Below are 13,472 nucleotides of genomic sequence, written 5' to 3'. Positions count from 1 at the left end.
CCTTGAAATGTCTTTCTATGTTTAAAGCACTATATAAATGCAAGTTGCTGTTGATTTTATAGAATTCATTGGTAAGAAAGGAAAACTGGAGAAAAGCAATATTTGATTTATTGAGGTGATATCTTTTTATGGACTATGTACAACATTCACCACAATGGCGCATCTCTAACATATTTAGGATCAAGTAGTAAGATAAAATAGTCCTTTGTGGTTGATTTACACAGATTGTAATGACTAACTACAAATACATTGATTAGTTAGTTTCCTTGTTATGAAAACAGCCATGGTCCTGATTCTAATCATCATTCACCTGAGTTAGCTTGACATATCAAATTCACCAACAATGCATGCCAATTTATAATAAGTGCATACTGATTAGAATTAAGTCTTTGGTCCTTGACCAGCATTTGGGGTTTGGAATTATACTGTAGCCGGTTTTCAATAAAAACTTGTCAGCACAGTTATGAGCATTCAAATTCCAGCATTACACAACCATGAAAATCCATAGCCTCAAATGGTCCAACCCCTTCCCTGGCTCATTCAGATTGCAATGTCAGTTAACTTTGATAATATGCATCGCAATCCAATATCCCAATAAAGACAGACTGCAACATGAGTTGGACACAATGAACCAAAACTTTGAATTTGATTTCCTTCTATAAAGGCACTCTTCTGTAAAGCTATAATTATTTGTTAGAAATAGATTCCTTCATACATTTATAATGACAGTTGCAAAACAAGAAATAACACAGGTTAGCCAATATTCCATTTTTAATTACTTTAACTGTGATTAGCATTTCTAATATTTAGTGCAGACAACAATAAAGACAGTACGTTCAGGATGTTGGCATCAGATGATGATTCAAGTTTAATTCTGCAGTGTATATACCGGTGAAAATCTGACTTGACGACATTACCTACATTGGTATTGTGAATCAGAGAACTATGTGATGAAGTATTTGATATGACTTTTATTCCATGATAGAAGGTTGGCCATACTAGTTGCAAGCAATAGAGCTGACCTAAATGAGTGGAATCAAACTACATGATCAGATATTACCCTGATTATACCATATTGCTTTCATTTTATTTTGTTCTTGATTATCATTATGGCTTTATTTATATTAGGAGTTCGGGTAATTTCTGCTGTGTAAACATGAGGATTTGTCACAATCTTTATGTAGACGAGGGACCAAATGGTTTAAAAATGTGTTATCATGCTTAATTGAGAGAAAAAAAAACACAAGTTCTCTCGACACTTATGGTACAAAGTGAAAGGTTAAGCCTTTTCATAACTCTAATATAAAGATCGTGTGCAGTCCTTTGTTATTTAAGCCTTAAATCTTTTGCCTTTGACTATGCATTTATCAGCGTACAACTTCCAGTCAGAGTAAGGTGGTCTGGGTCATGAATTTTGAACTATGGCGCTTCATAATTGAGCAGAAGGGGAGGTGGCACAATTCTGTAGAACTAGTCCATTTGTGTCTGCTTGTGCCTCTCAGATAGCCCCTCCATCCACCAGTACTACATTGAGTTTATATAGCAGCCCGGCCATAACATAATTAATCAAATAAGATCAGTGGTTGAGGTGATAGGCCGCCCTTAATCTCGAACATTTATATTTCTGAGAATGGGATGAAGAATTTGCCACCAGTTATAAAGTGATGTTGGAACATTGGGCCAATTTGTGTGTCAGGCCCTTAAAGACTCCAGATAAAGCTTTTGAATTATTCATGCTTCTCGATTGTCCTATTCACAACAATGCACGTCCACTTATTTTAACATTTTATGACATGGAGGGAGCTTAGAGCAAACAGCAGCTTATATAGTGTCTGATTCTTCTGGTGGAATCCTGTAACAATTTGAGTTCCATGTATTAAAACAAACCTCTTTGGGATTTCTATAGTTTTCTGGCTGAGAATCTCACTTTCCAACCGTATTTGGACATTTCAGTTGAAGCCAGCTCAATGACCAACTCATTTACTTGATTACTGGTCATAATCTTGTCTCTTTTTGTGCAGGCCCTTAATTTTCTCACTACCCTTTTGCTGTACCATTTCCCTTCCCTACTGACTAGTTATTTTATATCAAGATTGTTGTTCAAAGGTTGAACTTCAGGCAATTGGTTTTAGTGAATGAAAACGTAATTTAGATGAATGAAAAATTACCATCAATCGACGGGTCACTTTTTAAATGTTATTGAGGAGGATTCCATTTGATTGGTTATGCTTAGAATACTAATTAAATAGTCATTATTGTAACGTTGGATTTTTTGATCTTTCTCTTACCAATTTTCTTTTCTCTTGTGAAGGGGAAATTGACTCCTTATTCAAGATCCACTAACTCAACATAGGCTTGGTTTCAGACATGGGCATTTTCTGATCTCTATTGCTCAGCCACTCACTAGATAAAGTTGCTAAGCTGTGCAAACTTGGAAGATCCCAGTTTCGACATTCTGTCTGTGGTGAGTTAGCTGCTCTCAGTCCTGTGCAACTAGCTACACTGGATAAATTTGCTGACCCATTGGGGGAGCCAACTGAGTCATTTTAAAAAATGTATGTAGAAATACAATGGGATTCAATCACCAGAAACAATTATGTAAAAATGAACTACGAAAGCAAATGTGGTTGGATAATTCAGTCATAAGGAATCAGTTGTGTTGCAGAATCCTTGGGGTAGAAAATGGTCTGCACCCATCTGTGTGCAACAAATTGGCATGGTGCACACAACCCATGCCTGGGTGCTGTTAAGAAGTGAAACTGTGCACCCCCCCACACCCCCCCCCCCACCCCCCTAACCCACCCCCCCACCACCCCCCCCCCCCCCACCCCGCCAACTACACCGCCACTGTAACCCATTAACATTGAATAGGCTGGCTGCCAACGCTATTCATGTTGCTGCCAGTGCTACTTACGTTGCTCATTGGAGCTTGCCCAGTTGGGGCTCTGGAAATGAGATGTCCATGACACTATTTAAAAGGAGTCTGCATCAGGTGGACTTTGGCTGCTGAATACTAGATTCTGTTGTGGACACCAGACATGCCTAAAACAATTTTCATGAGAGCCTTCTGGTTCTCACGTGCTGCACTGGTGATCCTAGTGAGTGCAGTCCACCAGTGATGGGAGATGCTTTTCCTACTGGGGGATGGAGGGGTATGAATGGGGAAATTCCTGACAGGTGACCAGTCAAGATGTGGAGGAGCACTGCATCCAGGACATAGCTGCAATGCAACAAGAAATCCAACCACCATGGTGAACTTGATGAGATGGGATCAGGGAGTGTTCAGGTGACTGTCTCTTGATTATTTGCTGTTTGACAGTCAGCATAAATTCCACCCCTCTGCACCCCCATTTCTTTCTTCTCATTCGCAACTTGCTCATCATCCTGAAGCTTTGACTACCTCTTCAGTTGGTTCCAAGGGCTTAGAGCAAACATACCATGCAAATTCAACCATGAATTTCAAGACCCCAAGACGCTGCATTGCAGAATTTCTCCTAAATGGTTGAGACTGTGGAAGGAAATTGCAGAGGGTCTGACCATCGTTTTCCAATCCCCATTGGATACAGGTGAGGTGCCAGAGCATTGGAGGTCTGCTAATGTTGTAACTCTTTCGAGTACAAACACGTTTCTATCTGTTTCAGATGAAGTTACGTTGTTTCATAGTTTGCCATTGTGAGATTTGAACTCTTGATCTTGGGGTTACAAGCCCAGTACCGTAACCACTTGGCTATTTAGGCCAAGCCAAAATTAACACATTGTTTTTGCACTCATTAAGTTCATAATCATTGTTTCATAGTTTGCCATTGTGAGATTTGAACTCGTGATTACAAACCCAGTACCATAACCACTTGGCTATTTAGGCCAAGCTGTTGAGACTGTGGAACCTCTGCTTAAGAAGGTTGATGTTTAATTAAAGCATTGGTGGACACATGGATCAAATTAAAGCACTCATTGGGTTCTATGTTCCTGTACCTGACAGAATGCATGAGCCAAGAGAAGGGCTACCCTCTCTTGGTGACCAACCTGATGTACAATAGTTTGGGTAAAATACAGGGGATATTGAGGATTGGGTCAGATTTAAGTCAAAATGACTACTGCCAGAAAACCATGCACAGACCTGCATGACGTTTGCCTGTTTTCACATACTGCCTACACATTGAGGGAGTGGAATCCCTTCCTGTTGACATTCAAGTGCAGGCCATAACACAGAGCATGCAAGGTGTGGGTGTAGTCTTGTGTTCATGAGCAGCCTGCAATCATGGAAAAGCTCCTGGCCATCTCATCCTGCTTCGCTGTCTCCATGGGAAAGGAAATGAATTTGTTCCATCCTGGACCAGAGAACCTCGGGGACATCCCTGATACAGCAATACACAGCACATTGAGTGATGCCACCTGATGTTTCCTGGAATGACTGTGTGGCATAGAAACTCGGAGCCATGGTGATAATGCAAGCCACAGGCAGTGCTTCCATACCCTGGTTTGGCACTCGAGCTTGTACTACAATAGGCGACACAGCTCTGTGACCACTTCCTTTGTGAAGCAGAGAGGTCTGGTACACTGCTCATCAGTGAACGTGATGTACGATGGTTCCTGAGGTCCTGTGGCCGGACATCCTTCTCCCTTTTCTTGCAGCAAATGCAGTTCTGAAGGTTGTTTCTTGCTGGTGTTGTTGTTCCTCTGCTGGCAGCCATAATGGTGGATCTAGCAGGACACCCACGACAGCAGCAATTGTGAAGAATTGTAAAGGTGATAATAAAGCCGCACCTCTGTAAAAAGAAAGGACTTAGGAGCAAAGTAGGCCATTCAGCCCTTTGACCCTGCTCCGCCGTTCAATAAGATCATGGCAGAGCTGGTCGTGGTCTCAGCTCCTGTCTGCAACCTCACCCGCCCACCCACCCCAAGCCTTGACTCCCTTTATCGAAAATCTGTCCAACTCAGCCTTAAATAAATTCAATGACCCGGCCTCCACGGAGGGGGCTTTCACAGAATGACCCTCTGAGAGAAAAACATTTCTCCATATCACTGTCTTAAAAAGGAGACCCTTTCCCAGCCCCACCGTCTGCAGGATCCTCCAGTCCTGCCAAGCTTTCAATGGCTCGCTGGCCCTGCCCTGGAGAACCTGCTGAAGGGGGGCTGGAAGATTCCAGCCTGTGTCTCTAGTTCTAGACTCCCTCACAAGGGGATACATCCTCCTGGTAAAGGTAGATTGAAGATGTTCTAAAGTACTGCTATGACAGCTAAAATTGTTCCACAAATAGCCTGAAATAACCAAACAAGTGACTTACCTTAATGGAGGGGGAAGAGCAATTTGAATAGCAGCTGTGAAGGCTGTTTCCTGACTGATGCCTCCAAGATTTACTAGGTTGGCTTAAGAACTGAGATATCATGGATTGGTACAAACTAATTTCTCCATTGGGTCCTAAATCAGTGCAAGGACCCTCAATAAAATGTTTTAATTGGCTTTCGGCAAGTATGTGGAACCAATATGGTGATCAATGCACTTTGGGTGTGTGCAATCTACACTACAAATTGTTATGTCGTGGACCTGTTTCACACCCAAAAAAGTGAGGTTCAATTTTGTCTCTCCCTTCCTCAACTTGTACCTTCAGAAGGATCATCTCATCTCTAAAGAAATTTTGTCTTTTAATATATATCCATTACAAATGTTAAGTACAATGTTCAATAGGGATATTCTTCTTGAGTCTCTAATTGCTCAGCAGCTGTGTAGAATATTCGAAGTGTTTAGTAAATTGTAGCTTTTTGCCAATTGGAATTAAATGACTGTTCTAGGACCTTCCCCAATGTGCACATCTGGATCAGAGGAAAAGTAGGAGGTTTTGAAAATGATTGTACAATTTTTTTTTCTTAAATAGTCTGTAACTTATTTTGGCAAAGCATTGCCTTTAATTAAGAACACTGGGCCTGTAGACCACATTTAGAGTTTGACTTTCCTTCAAGTGAGGCAAACTGCCCCCTCCTTCTTTAAATGCTTATGTCCAAGATGTTTATGAGCTGTTCTGTGATATTTAGTTACAATTTGTGCTTAGCTGCACAAAGCTGTTTGAAAAATTGTCATCTTAATCTTTGTAAACCTTCCAATGCCAAGCGCTTTCATAAAATCTCACTTACATCATTTTGTGACGAGCCTCGACCACCAGCCTTTGAACGGAACAGATTAACAGAACAGAAGAATATGTGGCTTTGACGTACATACAGTAGAAGCCTCTCCATGGGAGCACCCTGTTAGTGGGCACAGGTCTTATTTTAAGTTAATGTTCCTGTTAACAAGATGCCCATTAGCTGGTGAGCGTTGTAGTGTTACTTATGGAGACAGAGTAATATGGAGACAGCAGGTATCTGGAAGTTGGTCAGGAGCAGTGGTATGAGCTATTGGTAACTAAACTCTTGTAAATCCCACATGACCATTGAATTCTCTTTAAATCTGGAATGCTATTTAATTAAGCCTTTGCTTTTGGTGATTCTAATGCTCAACAGTAATGAACTGAAGCATTTTTCAGAAAATGGAACTTTCATTGTAACCGAACAAAACATAAAAGTGATATTTGGAATTTAGTGTAACTCTTTGTTAAACTTAATTTAATTTTCCCCATTTCCCTTTTCAAATTTTACCAGTGTTGCCACCACTGCAATACTTCCTCTTTTGGCTAGGAGGCTTGGGCGGTTGAGGTAGCAGACTTCTCTATGGTCACTGACAACCAAATTTGGCATAGGCTTATCTTTGTAATTCAAGTGTAAAGCAAAAATTAAAAAGAAAGTCACACTTTGTGAAGCAAATACTTAAAATTCTTTTCCACAATGATTACCATTTTCAGGTGAAATGACTGAATGCGAGGTAGGCTATATGTACTGTAGTGAAGTGAATATAACCTAATTTATACAAACAGCATAAAATGCCAGTTACATTGATGGCATGAAGATGACATCAGTTTACCCTTAGTTACCGCCTTTGATTTATTTTTCCCATTCATTGTTTCTGAGCCAGTTGCAATTTTACTTTCATGTTGCAGCACACACAATAGTAAAAAATTTTGCACTTCTACAAATGCATTCTCATATTCTATCAAAATGAAAAGAGTTTGAGATTGCAATGATACACTGGGGAGAAATGGTTCATGTTCAGCTTGCTGAGTGAAATGCGCCAACCAAAGTTGTAATTGGCCTCTTGAATAAAACAATTACATGCTCAAACCCACAAGTTGAGAACAAAACAGTTCAATTTTAAAAACCGTGGCTGGAATAGATCTCTTTCACTGAGACCACAGTTGGGATTACTCATTGAAAACAGTGCAGAAGTACTCACTAAAGGTAACTGCTGTACTTCATAGGTGTTGCTGCCAGAATCATATAAGTAACATAAGGAACTGATAATAGCCTTCAGCACTCCCAACCAGATACTCCAGTTGGAAGACAGCTCACAGTGGAAATGCAATGAAGCTGAAAGGAAGCTAGTACCTGAAGTGATATTCTCAGTTGAGCAAAATCAAATGTTCAGACATGTATTATTTTCATTTAGTGAATGTAAAATTTTATTTGGATCACTCTTGAATATCGAAATTTGGGATAAGTTTTGCTCTTAAATAAATGGCAACCTCCAAGTGCCATATTGTTCCGCAAATTTATCAAAAATGGTAAACTTTAAGTTGTGCAATGGGAATAAAACAACTTGTATGTGCTTTGGAAAGTGCCTCGAACTTAGCATATAAGAAATGTAAATGAATATTTAATCATTTCGCAATTTAACAATTCGAGTCTGGTTTTGGTGTTCCTTCTAATAGAGTAAGAAAGTGTAGCCCAACCAATTAGAATGCTGAGGGCAGGACTTCGGATACAGTTTGAAACGAGGAAGTCAGTGGTACAATTTGAAGAAACATTGTAATTTAACACATTCAATCTAAAGCAATAATTAAGTCTTGTTTTCTGGCCATCAGGGGCAAAATTCAAGATCTGGTTTACAGCTAAACCATTTCATCTAAATCCAGGAAATGAATATGTTTTGACCTCCCTGTTAGGAATCGGGGCCGTGGGATGGGGGAGGTGTTGGATAATGGTGAACCATTCCTGTAAAGAAATAGCTTTAGTCAGATGGAAATGTAGCTTTGAAAAAGTGATTAATCCTTGTGGTCAATGCTGACTTCAAACTGCGTCTGATGTGCTATAAGTTTATTACAAGGCAAAGAGTTGGAAAATAATGACTTGGTTGCTGCGCTGCTGGTCACAGCTCCTACCTTTCTGTCCTGTGAAGCCACAAATTCACTCTTAAATACCAAAGCTGTTGAAATCATTAATTCACTCAATCCGATATGCAAAGCATTTTGATCTGTTCCATTTCATTTCGTTGTTGTATAACTTGTAGTCATTGGAAAGCTGCACTGAACTGAACTTACTAGAACTAGTGATACATCTTCAAAAAGATTACTCTTAGACTGTGAGGTTTCCTGCCTTGAAAGACAAAAGAGGCCTGTACTCACCCCGCAAGAAGGTCTGTGGATAGGTTGTAAATGAATCGAATATGCTGTTGGATGCCATGGTCCGTTACAGATGATACTCTCGGTCCTTGTGGTATTTTCCTTTGTCACTCTTTAGAACGTTACACTGAAATAAGCAAGAGAAAGCTGAAAAATCCCAAAGGAAACTGAGTGTCTGTTTGTAACCAAGAGTCTGGGTTTATACTGCCACAGGAATGCTCAGCCACAAGCTTAGCAAGAGCTATATGCAGGCACTCAAAATAAAGAGCGATTATGAAGAAGCAGCAGCAGTGGAAGTGTGGCATCTCTATGAAGTCCCTCAATGAGGGGGTACTGCTTACCGTAAATGCGGAGGGTCCAGCTAGGGTTGGAGGTGGGGTGGGTAGCCTGCTTAAAAAAATATATAAATCCGCTGAGGTTCAGGTGCAGTCTTGAGATGTAGGCTGCACCGCACTTGTGGTTCTGTGGTTCAAAGTGAGGCCCGAGAGAGTGTCGGCTCAACCAGAGCTCTGTGCCTGAAGAATCTCCAGCTAGTCACTTGCTCATTGGAAAACCGTCTCACATGGTACATGAGGTCATCAAACTTCTTTAAGTATGTGGCCCTTGCTATTGGTTTAGAGCAGAAGATTGGTGAGCCCGTGGTTGAGCTCTTCAAAATTTGGTCGAATCACTGGGAATTTCTTGTGGCTAGCAAGTTGTGAGAGAAACGCCTGCATTAAATACTGTAGCTGCTATGATAATATCTGATAATAACGATGCTCCGTTTTGATCTGAGGCTTTTTTTCTTTACTGGTTAGTTTCACTCCCTGTGCGAGCTCTTCTGTCTTTGTGGCTCGCAATGTGTGTAGCACCGAACAGTCGTGGTTTCAGTCCAAACCCCCAAAAAAACAGTTGATGTTCTCAGAACTCAGGGCTTGAGTTTACCGATCCATATGTTTGAGTTCTGCCAGCCCATGTATTTGTCTGACAGTATAGCACTATATGACTTTAACTTTTCTCAACCATTTGTGATAGCTGTGCCTGGTTGAGGCTGGGGGGAGGGGGGGTGATGGGGTGGGTGGGTGGGGATTACATTTAATTATTCATTTTTAGATTGAACAAATACAAAATGCTAAAATGATGAATATACTAAGAGGGGTAGATGAAGTGAGAGATCTTGGCATACAAGTACACAGGTCCATGAAGGCAGCAGTTCAAGTAGACAAGGTTATAAAGAAGGCAAATGGAATGCTCTCCTTCATTGGCAGAGGTATAGAATATAAAAGTAAGGATATAATGTTGGAATTGTATAAAACACTGGTGAGGCCACAACTGGAGTATTGTGTGCAGTTCTGGTCACCACATTACAGGAAGGATGTAATAGCTCTACAGAGACTACAGAGGAGGTTTATAAGAATGTTGTCAGGGTTAGAAAAGTGAATCTACAAGTAGAGATTGGGGTTATTTTCCGTGGAACAAAGAAGGCTGAGAGGTGACTTGATTGAGGTGTACAAAATTATGAGGGTAATAGATAGATTGGACAGGATAAAATTGTTTCCCTTGATGGAGAATTCTAGAACCAGGGGACATAGATTCAAGATAAGTGGCAGAAGGTGTAGGGGGGACATGAGGAAGAACTTTTTTATGCAGAGGGTAGTGGGTGTCTGGAATTCGCTGCCCAAGTTGGTGGTAGAGGCAGAAACTTTAAACTCTTTTAAAAAGTGCCTGGATCTGCACCTAAAGAGTTGTAAGCTGCAGGGCTATGGGCCGGGTGCAGGAAGGTGGGACTAGAAAGGGCACCTGGGTGTCCTCGGGCTGGCATGGACAAGATGGGCCAAATGGCCTCCTTCTGTGCTGTAACTTTTCTATGGTTCTATGGTTCTATGGGCTAAAAATTGGTCTGCACCCATTTTCGGGCACAGGGATCGCTACTTGTGACCTCGCTCCCCACCACACTCCCAGTCCTGCTGAGGCGGGCAGCAAGCAAACTTCGTGCTGCCCCCTTATTTGCCTGTAACAAAGCTCTACCTGCACTACTGGCTGGCTGCACACTCAACAGGGAGCAAGGTTAGCAGGTGTTTCAGCTAGGGTCCAGCTCTTGAAGGCAATCTGTCTCTCTTAAAGGGGCGCTGCACTGACTGAAAGGAAGCTGCTGCTGACTGCCAGGACTGCAATTGAAAACAAAGCAAATAAAGCACCAGTGCAGAGAGAAAGCTTCCAGGTGAATAAATATGGCACGAGAGGCCATAGTCATGGAGGTCGACAGAAGGAGAGGGTTTATGTTGCTTTTGGGGATCAGGAGGCCATCAAGGCCTTGAAAGGGAGGGGGAACAGGCAACCAGGGAGGTCAGTGCAAGGAGTCTGGTGCTGAGTACCTGGCAGCAGTCCCAGAAAAAGCTCAATGACCTCACAAGGGTGCTCAAGGTCAGTGAATGAATCTTCACATGATACCTTGTACCCACCACACCATCAAACTCGCACACTGTTCAATACACCACACTTCCATCACTCACCATCAGCAATCCCTAGGAGTTAGGACTCAGGCCTAAAATTCACATACTCACTGCACCCTGACACACCTTCCATTGATGCCTGCCTCACACCCATTTCTTCCTCCAAATACCTCAAGCAGGTACATCACCCAAACGTAGTGCAACACTGTCACTGGCATTCTTCCCTTTCTCTTGCCAGACAAGGTAGCACAAAATGGAAAACAGCAGAGCAGAAGTGGCAGGGCAGAGGCAAGCCTGTATCCCCTGAGCCCTATGTAGAAGATGGTGCTCTGTCTCATGGGTTCAGCAGCAACAGAGCTCGTTGCATCTGGCATCACTAAGAACATTGAGAGTGATGTTACAGCCTTATGCCAGTTCTCAATTCCCTCCCTCATCTTCATCCTGCTATCTGGTGTGAAGTTCAAACTGTAGGTGGTGCAACAATGGACCTCTTGCTTTCTGCCCAACTCCTCCTTCCCTCACTCCAGCCATCCCCTCCTGAGTGTCTCTTAACCTGCCAGCCTAGACAGTTGTTGCCCATGCTGAGATGCAGTCTCCAGCGGGCGGTGATTGGCTACGCGCCCACCCGCACCTGCTCCCGTCCAACCCCACCAATGACAACAAAATTCTCCTCTACAACCCTGGACTCCCATCTACAGTTCCTCCTGTGAGAGTCCGCAGCCTTCCATCAATCTGGGATTAATAGATTTTCATTAACCATTACATTGTATTATAATTTTGATGGGCATCCATGATTATTAATCCATTTGAAAAGGGATCCTTCAACAAAAAGTTTGAGAACCACTGATCTAGTTGGGGCAGAGCTAGACATACAGATCAGCCATGATCATGAGTGGCTAAATGTCTTACTCCTGTTTCTGTGTTCTTATGTGCTGAGGAGTGGATGATAATTTTCATTTTTTTATTTGAACAGATCAAGCATCTGCCAGTTTGTTTGAAAGAGACTAACATGGGCTGATCCTCAGAATGAAATACTTCCCCTCATATATCATTTGAAAAATTGATGGAAAACCCTTTAGTAAAATTATTATTGATTTCCCCCTCTGCCTTCCCCATTTTTTCTTTGGAGACCTGCCACTTGCCTCTTATAGTACACAATGATGTATGTCAGAGTGGAAGTTCTATAAAAGTTGCTCTGCTGTAAATATCTACTTTGGTTTAGTGGCGTCTGTTGCTTTCGTAAGTGCTCTGGCTGTCTTATTTTTATGTTTCACATGCCTATATCTACTAGTATGATAATGTAAACCAGAGACATAATAATAGCATCCGCTCATAATCTGAATTGATAATTGTGCCTTTTGCACAAACGCTTCTTCAATCTATCCAAAGACGGATCAAACAAACATTTGGTGATATGTGGCCTTATATGAATCTATAAGCTGCTTTAATTATTTCACAGTAAGTTGAATGTACAGACTGACAGGCACAATCACATTCAATTAATTTGACCCCACAACTTATCATTGTATATTAATAAAAATGAAAAGTGCAGTCTCAATTAATTAGAATGAGATGTTATTTAGTTCTTAGTTCTGCAGGTGTAGAAAGAACATAAGAATATAAGAAATAGGAGCAAAAGTACACCATACAGCCCCTTGAGCCTGTCCCACCATTCAATATGATCATGGCTGATCTTCCACCTTAACTACACGTTCCTGCCCGTTACGCAAATCCCTTGATTCCCTGAGAGGCCAAAATTATGTGCATCTCAGCTTTAAGTATATTCAATGATGCAACATGCACAACCCTCTGGGGTAGACAATTCCAAATATTAATTTAGCTGACTGCAGAATTAATTTTTTTTACGAGTGTGAAATTCAGAAAAATATTGGGGGCAAAATTCGATACCCCCAAAAACAGGAGAAGGGATTGCGAGTCAAGGTTAACCCATGATTAACTGATTTGTGGGACAGCTCTCTCAATGTTGGTTTAAGTCTCCAGATGATAGCGAGTAGGACTTTGCAAGGTCAACTTCAACAGCTTGTGCCTTTGTTATTCCTGGTGCCTAGGTTGATGCTGGATGGTCCACCTTATTTCCCTGCCACTTTGCTGTAGCAGTTGGGTACAACTGAGTGACTTAATTGCTAGACCATTTTAGAGGGCAGTTAAGAGTTAACCTGTGGGTTTGGAGTCACATGCAGGTCAGACCGAATAAGGATGGCAGATTTCCTCCCATAAAGGACATTAATGAATATTCTCAAAAGCTTTATTAAAAACACATGCAGGACTTTCATATTATGAACGTTATATTGTATTATAATTTTGATGAGCATCCTTGATTACTAAACCGTGTGGAAAGGGGTCCTGCAACAAAAAAGTTTGAGAACCCCTGAGCTAGATGATCTCCTACTGTAATGTGCTCCACTTCCCCTACTTCTCCTCCTACTCTGCTTCCTTTGTTGGGCTAGAAACATATTGATCAAGCAAGTTCTGCATACATATCAGAAATTCCTCTCCTTCCCTACACTTAGCACTTGTTGTTTCTATAATAGGG

The 13,472-nt window shown here is 41.5% G+C and overlaps 1 protein-coding gene across 1 annotated transcript in view; it reads right to left on the bottom strand.

Moving 5' to 3' along the window:
- Positions 1–8,961, bottom strand: part of runx3 (RUNX family transcription factor 3) — a 152,212-nt gene extending 143,251 nt beyond the window's left edge. The window contains exons 1-2 of the mRNA XM_041212871.1: positions 8,828–8,961; positions 8,490–8,613 (exon numbers count right to left, since the gene is read on the bottom strand). Of these exons, the coding sequence (XP_041068805.1) occupies positions 8,490–8,547 (58 nt within the window). The 5' untranslated portion in view covers positions 8,548–8,613; positions 8,828–8,961. The remainder of the gene's footprint in view (positions 1–8,489; positions 8,614–8,827) is intronic.
- Between the last annotated feature and the right edge of the window lie 4,511 nt (positions 8,962–13,472).

Source organism: Carcharodon carcharias, chromosome 19 (genome assembly GCF_017639515.1).
Source record: "Carcharodon carcharias isolate sCarCar2 chromosome 19, sCarCar2.pri, whole genome shotgun sequence".
NCBI classification, from domain to species: Eukaryota; Metazoa; Chordata; class Chondrichthyes; order Lamniformes; family Lamnidae; genus Carcharodon; species Carcharodon carcharias.
This window is presented reverse-complemented; position numbering and strand designations above follow the sequence as displayed.